Consider the following 7,394-nt stretch of genomic DNA (forward strand, 5'->3'; position numbering starts at 1 on the left):
ATCATTGTTTTTCATTTGCGACCTTTTTGTGACCAAAAACAGAAGGTCAAAAGTTGGTGGTCATAAACTGAAATAACGACCTTCTCTGTGAGAAGGTCGTGGAATTCCACGACCAAAACAAAAGGTCGTTGATCCTGTGACCTTCTGTTTGGTCGCTAGCTCTTTGCCCAGGCCACGTCGGATCCGACGTGGCAAGCTGACGTGGCAAAGTTGCGACCAATTGAAAAGGTCGTTGATAAGATTCAGCCCGGTCCGATTCGGTGTTTTACATGGGCCGAGCCCAATAATTCAGCCCATTTATTTTTTTCTTTCAGGTTTGGTCAGCTACATGGGCCAAGCCCACCAGACTTCTATTTTTTTGCCAACAGCCTTCTACAGTCCACATTTTTTTGGGCCTCAGACTTTTTCTAGCCCATTTGTCAGTTTTCTTTGGTTTCTTTTCCATTTTAAAGTAGGTCCCACTAGTCAAATGGGAACCAATTACCACAGGTCAATTCTATATTTGTGCAATTAGATAATTTCATTCAAAAAGAGCCAATAAGGCATAATTTTTCATACAACAGCCAACCAAAGTACACTATAATCCTGTACACGCAAAACTGAGATAGTGCATTACAACAGCCAAGCAAAGTACATAGTACAAATCTGGTATTTGGTTATAAATACAAGTAAATATACACATAACTAGCTCCAGTGAGCTAAAACGCATTCTGGGTGTGGTTTTTCTTCAGGATTCTTCTTCCTACAGCTCATGTACACCCATCTTTTGAAGAATGAAGGCCAGCATCTACAAATAATAAATTATGAAAAGTTAGAAACAAAATCAAGTGAATCCGTGAATACAAAATTCTCATAACGATGAAAATCTGTTGCAGAACTTTAGATTTAACAGGAAACCATGCATATAACATTCTCATAACAGCGAAAACTGAGATATATTTTGCAAACGATAAGTACCAACACAGTGCAAGTTTGGACAGTACAGGCTACCAGTGATTTTCCACTATAGAACATGGCACATGCATCAATTTTTATAGTCAAGAACAAAGAAAACAGTGCTGGAAGAGGCCAAAGAGATGACATACCCTGGGGCGGCCGAAGATGGTGAAATGATGATCTGCTTATTCTTAGACAGCTCTTGTAAAAGAGACGAGACTCCAAAAATGACACTTCGAGGCAATATCTGCTAGCACAGTTAACCAAAAGAATTACAAACAGCGGAGGAAATCATGAATGTGTAAATGCATGAATGGTTCCCACTATCACGATGACTATTAAGGTCAGGATACACGCAGTAGGCATAAGGTCAGCTGACTATTAAGGGCTTTCCCGTAGATTACAAACAATTATGTGCACGAGTCAATTATATTCAAGTAGTGAGATGCTCAACAGCTGGCAGTAACCAGCCAATCAAATTAGTATTGTACAAACACGTACAGACACGGCATTTGAGCTCACACACCAAAGCAGAATCCTATTAAACATCCATCTTTTCTACACCATGGGATTTTCATGTAGCATACTGCATGTTCAAATGTGTTGAACACAACTTAACAAATTGGTAGAAACACACCTTCATTCACATCTTCACCTTTGTTGTTTCCTGATCCTGAAAAACAACATTAAGAACATTTGATTATTCCATCGACCTAGAGAGCTCGTAATACAAAATCAACTCAGTTCCTATGGCACCATCAATAAAATAATCAAATTGTCTTCTTATCATCAGAGTTTCACATGTCTGTGTGTAAGACAAAACGAAGGAATGCATCAAGCCAATTGCATGTTTTTATTTTCTAAACTGCATAGGAAATGATAATTTAATATTTGTGTCAAATGTGAACAGAAATATGGTTAACTTTGGGACACTTGATAAATAATATTAATTAATATTAGCTCTGATGTGCTTTTGTTTGTTAATTGCCATTACACAAAATAGGATATAATGTTTCCTTGGGGCTGAACATACATGTTTGGCCAGGACATAACTGGTCGACTACGAAATAAATAGGGAAACACAAACAAACATGGCCCAATAGGATACCAAGAAACTGGGCATTTTAACCGCTTAAAACCGGTTACGAGTTCGAGAAGAAAATATTAGCAGCGCCATTTCCTAATATAACCGGTGAACCACAATAGCAAGTGTAATAAATGGCCAGTGCTGGCAGTACTGAATATAAAACATGCATGGTCTAATCCAAGACCAGCTGCAGCCACGACATCGATCAACCTTCATTTAGTTGGGAACAACCTTGTAAACTACTCAAATTAAAACATTCTAGAGCAAAAGCTTACTTGAAGGGAAAAGAACTCGGTGTTGAGGTTCTGGGAGTTCAGCAGGATGTGCACCACTTGCAGCCACATGTCAGGGTTATTTTGCAGATCCCGCAGTATCAGATCAGTGGCACTCCTCTAAAACAAAGCAGCCCATTTTCAGTCAACATAAACCACAGTAGTAGTAACACAACGGCAGCACTGCACAACCAGACCCATCTACGATAGCATGCAATCGGTCTCCAGGATGGATAAGTAGAAACAGTTGTTCAGAGAGGAAGCACATTTGACTGAACTACCAATTTTCAAAGTTTGTATAGCATCATGAATAGGCAGTTCTAAATCATATGTTACCACACTAGAATGCTATCTAGAAAGAAAGATATGACTTAGGAAGTGTCCATTACCAACGATCTTGCCAAGGTGCATGGAGATGGAGTTGAGTTGGGCCTTGTTCTCGTAGAGGCGGTTGACCGCCTTCCTTAACTGCATCAGTCCTTGGCCAGCGCCTTCAGGAAGCATCACCAGCAGAGGAAACAAAATCAGTAAGTAAATCAAACGCGGATACAGGTCATCATCCATTGCACTGTCCAGCCCAAATCGATCGATGGCTACTGCAACTAATTCCCCAATGGTTCATGAATAAATAAGCACACACACAGCTTGTCATGCGCCTACAAGCCAAATTTAAAGCCTTCTACTACAATGCAGGACCCAAAAAAACATCACAAATGGTAACTGAAACTGATTCCCGGATATTCGATTAACAAACAAGCATGTATTGTAAGCAGCATTTTTTAACTACGCTACATGTCCCTTGGAAATCAACATGTACATACAAGTCGATTTGAAATATTTCTCCCCCAATACAGCACCTAGTAAATTGGTACAGGCACTAGTGAATCAGAAAACAAAATGATGACTGCACCAATGGTAAGCAACTGCAAGCCATCTTCTGTCCCCAAACAGTCTATGGATCAACAAGCATGTAATGAGGTAAACAACAATGCAGCAAGCGAAGGAAGATGAAGCTGCTCCCTCCAACAGGAGGGAAGCCACAGCAGCAATTAGATCTACAGAAATCGTCTACAAATCTATACTAGGGGAGGGCGTTCTCAGCAAACAGCAGGGGGCGAATCAATCCGTCCATCCATAAAAAACTAAGGGACAATGGAAAGGTACAATATGCATCCATAGGGCAAGCAAAGCAGAGCGGATCAGACGGGCGAGGGAAGGGGGCATTTAATACTTACTCTGGTTATTGCGGGCGGTGAAGAGGACGGTGTCGGTGGGGTCGCCGACAAGGCACTCGACGACGCGGGTCTGCCTGGCAGGCTTGTCGAGGACGATGCGGGCGGAGAGGACGCACGCGGTGAGGGTGTGGCCGTGCGTCTCCAGCTGCAGCCTGTCGATGGTGGTGAAGACGAGCTTGCGTAGCTGCATGGCGGGCTTCGCGGCCGCGGCGTCGGAGGCAGCCGCGGGCTGCGTGGGGGAGTGGGGGCGGGGGCGCCGCGATTGATCGCGGGGGAGGGGTTTTGCCGTCGACATCTCGCCGGAACCCTAAACCCTCAACTTCTCCGCCATGGTCGTGGGTGGTGGGAGAGCACCAGTGTGTTGGGGGTCGGGTGAATGTTATACATAGATCATTCATGCATATCATATTTTATTGCATTTTGTTTCGCGATCCTCGAAATTCTAAGCAACTCAAGGACCTTCGGAGAGAGTTGGGGATTTCCCTGTTTTCATATTTGAGTTTTATCAAATATTGAAACGAGAATTTTTGGTTTTAATTATTTTTCTCTCCGAAAATATTTCATATTAAAATATATGAGAGGAGATAATATGACTTCTTCAAAATAAATGAAATATTGGAGGAAAAATATTAAAATCAAATATTTGATTTTATTCGGAGTTTATTGCTATTTTATTTGAATTAGAAAAATTGCACGTTTTTCAAATTTGTATTTTAGGGCCAAGAAAATGTTCATCCTATCCTAGATATTTTATTTAGATGGTGAAAATTTGTTTTGGCATTTTTAGATTTTTATTTTATTTTATAGGATTTTTTTTGTTTTGGTGGAAATATTAAAAAAAAAGAGTTCCCTCCGCCGACTGGGCCGAAGCCCAAGTCAGCCGGCCCACCTCCCTGTGTCGTCTCCTTCTAGGAGAACGGGAGCGCGCCGCCGCCCGCGAGGCCGAGTCCGGCCGGACTCTCCCCCCCTCCCCCCCCCCCCCCCCCCCCGCGCGCTGCTTGCCCCCTCGCCCAAGCAAGCACCCCCCTCCTATAAATACCCCGCCCCCGATTCCCGCCACCACCGCCGCACCCCGCCGCAACCGGCACCGCCCGCCTTTGCCGCGTCGCCGCCGCCGAGCGCGGCTGCCACATCGCCCCTTCCACCCGCGCCGCCCCACCTCGCCGGAGGTAAAGCCGCCGTTCGGTTTTTTTTAAAGAACGGATCCAGTTTTTTTGGAAACCCTAAGTTTTTTTAATAGAACGGTTCACCGGTTTTTCTCGGTTTAGTTGTTTAGCGGACGTTTGTCCGTACGTTCATTTTAACGAACGGTGTTCACTCATTAGCTGCAGACAGCGAACGTTCGTTCGTTAGCCTATTCGTCAGTTTTTCTTTTTCTCGGATTTTCCGCGATTATTTTCGATCGCGATTTCTGATCCGATTTTCATTTTAGTTTATCTTTCTGCTCGTTTGTCGGAATCAGGTGATTCAAGGGCCTAGATCTTCGTCTCAAAACCCTCTTTCTGTTTAATCAACTTGAACAAGATTTTGATACTGTAAAATTTGACTTTAGTTCAAAATAGTAAACGGACCTTGTTTCTTTCGCAGTTTGAGTTTCGTTGCCCCGTTTGATTTGATTCTTTTTGCAAACCGGAGCTCTTAAGTTGAACTTTCTGGTTAGATCTACTTATTTGAGATTTACCCGTGTTTCTTTGCTTGATTGCTTATGTATGATATTTTTTGTTTGCGATAGAACACCCGGAGTGCGAAGCGTGCTACTTCGAATCTTTAGGTTTTGCGGATCATCAGCAAGGCAAGTAACACTTTGATCATACCCCATTATCACCCAGTTTTTATGCATTAGCTCCAATCCTCAAACATTGCATGACTAGGATGTGATTAACATGTGGGTTGGGAAGTAGTTAATGAGGTAGAACCTATTGCCATGTTATTATCAAACCCTTGGGAGTTACTTCTACGTATTGCTTACATTGCTATGCTATGCTTGTAGACGTGGTTTGGGTGAGTGAAATCCATGACAGATGTGAGATTGTTAATTAATGGTTCAACTTAAGGTGGCAAGTTGAATACACATCTGGGTGGATTGTTTGTCGGGCACCTGGAGAATCCAGTGTTGTCCTAGGATATCCCGGAGTACCCGTGTGATAATCCTAAGGTACACCACCCAGGCTCAAAGGGAACTGAGATATTTCATGCTAGAAACTTCCGTGTGCAGCCACATGCTATTATGGGCTCTAGCATAGCTGAGTAAGTTCCACGAGCTCTTGAAGAGGTAGATCAGCAGGCAGAGGGATGTAGGTTGGTATGGTCTGCCCGGAGTAAAGAGTAAATGTTTCTAAAAGACTGTGTCTCGGTCATCCGTTTCTCAAACACCCTGTTGTGCGAGAAATCCAACGGAGGAGATCGGGTCTTGTGGGGAAAAGTGCACAAACCTCTGCAGAGTGTACAATCTAATCATGGTTAGCCGTGTCCCCGGTTATGGACAATTCTTGAGTATCTAGTACTTGGATTATCATATGTATCTCATCACTCTAAACTAATATTGTTGGGTTGATAATTACTTTTAATTGGGATTGAGTTGGAGGAACCTTCTCAATGATGTTTCAACTACCATGATAGTTAAATAAAATCTATTCCTTTGTTGTAGGGAAAATTGGCTTTTCGCAAAAACTATAACCATAGAGCTTTCCACCAGCCAAATATGCATGTAGTGATAGCATTATTCTGTTCTTGCTCTACTATGTTATATTGCCAGCATATTCCATGTGCTGGCCCGTTTTTGGGCTGCAACGTATTATGTTGCAGACTTTTCAGACGAGGAGTAAGGTTCATTAGGTCGTTGCCGTGCAGCTCAGCTATGCCGTTGGAGTTGATGGACTCACTTTATCTTCCAAGCCTTCCGCTGTTATCGTATTAGATGGCCTTAAGCCATATTTATTGTAATAAGTTCTCTTTTGAGACAGTCTATGTAATAAGTGTGTGATTGCTACTCTGTTATAAATCCTTCGAGTACTGTGTGTGTCAGCATTACCGATCCAGGGATGACACGGAAGCACAGAGACTTGACCATTTGAGGTTGGGTCGCTACAAGATGGTATCAGAGCACACGCTGAGTGTAGGACACGACCACTAAGCTAAAGCCCTAGATCACTATTCTCTTCTCATTTCTGACTCATCTCCATTTTCTACTCTTTAGGATGGCGGATGCAAGGAACAAGTTTGCACAACCGGATGAAGACGCACCTTTTGGACGACACTTGAAGGAAGTCACTAGGTACCTGAACATAGGAATACCAAGCTTCACCGGGACTTACAACGCCACTTTACCAAAAGAGGAGAAATGGATGATTCAAGTTCAAGTTTCAGGAAGAACATTCACGCCAGTCACTAAGCCCATAGAGTTTTCCTTTGATGCACCAACCTGGAGTCTAGGAAAGAAAATGGCAGCTCACATCACCATGGGACGCATTGGAGAAGTTTACCAAAAGGAGCTGAAGGATACTATCTACTAGATTTGTGGGCGCCGAGATGAGCAATGGGAGATGATCAGCACCAACAAAAGATAAATCAATTGCAGCTTTCATCCAGGAGTTAAACCAGCACATTCGTCGCCGGGAGAACCAGATGTGCGCAAGCAAGATAGATCTAAAGAAGGCGATGACAAGGATCACGGAACTGGAGGAAGAACTCAAGGCTACTCGCGAAGATTATGAGGAAGAAATCGTCATACTGGTGGATAAGAATGCCGACCTGACAATGAAGCTAGGAATATTCATGGGAGACCCCGTGCCAGGAGGAGAAGACGATGAACCCAAGGAGATTCGTCCGGAGGACTACATCATCATCAACCACACCGACTCGGTC

General features: G+C 43.3%; 1 protein-coding gene across 1 annotated transcript; it reads right to left on the bottom strand.

Annotated features, from left to right (window-relative positions):
- Positions 1 to 742: 742 nt before the first annotated feature.
- On the bottom strand, positions 743 to 3,825 carry LOC125516723 (uncharacterized). Its single transcript, XM_048682056.1, has 4 exons — positions 3,531 to 3,825; positions 2,689 to 2,786; positions 2,299 to 2,415; positions 743 to 787 (listed from the first exon to the last, which is right to left on the bottom strand). The coding sequence occupies exons 1-4, from the start codon at positions 3,823 to 3,825 to the stop codon at positions 743 to 745; spliced, it is 555 nt and encodes a 184-aa protein (XP_048538013.1).
- Positions 3,826 to 7,394: the final 3,569 nt, after the last annotated feature.

The sequence above is a fragment of the Triticum urartu genome, chromosome 6A (assembly GCF_056163025.1).
Source record: "Triticum urartu cultivar PI428250 chromosome 6A, HENAU_Tu73, whole genome shotgun sequence".
Classification (NCBI taxonomy): Eukaryota; Viridiplantae; Streptophyta; class Magnoliopsida; order Poales; family Poaceae; genus Triticum; species Triticum urartu.

Excerpts from the sequence above, each read along its gene's own strand:
- LOC125516723 (XM_048682056.1), bottom strand. The coding sequence starts at position 3,825 with ATGTCGACGGCAAAACCCCTCCCCCGCGATCAATCGCGGCGCCCCCGC. Across the intron at positions 2,787-3,530 it reads CACCGCCCGCAATAACCAGA|GCGCTGGCCAAGGACTGATG; the intron begins GTAAGTATTAAA and ends TGCTTCCTGAAG. Across the intron at positions 2,416-2,688 it reads CCATGCACCTTGGCAAGATC|AGGAGTGCCACTGATCTGAT; the intron begins GTTGGTAATGGA and ends GCTTTGTTTTAG.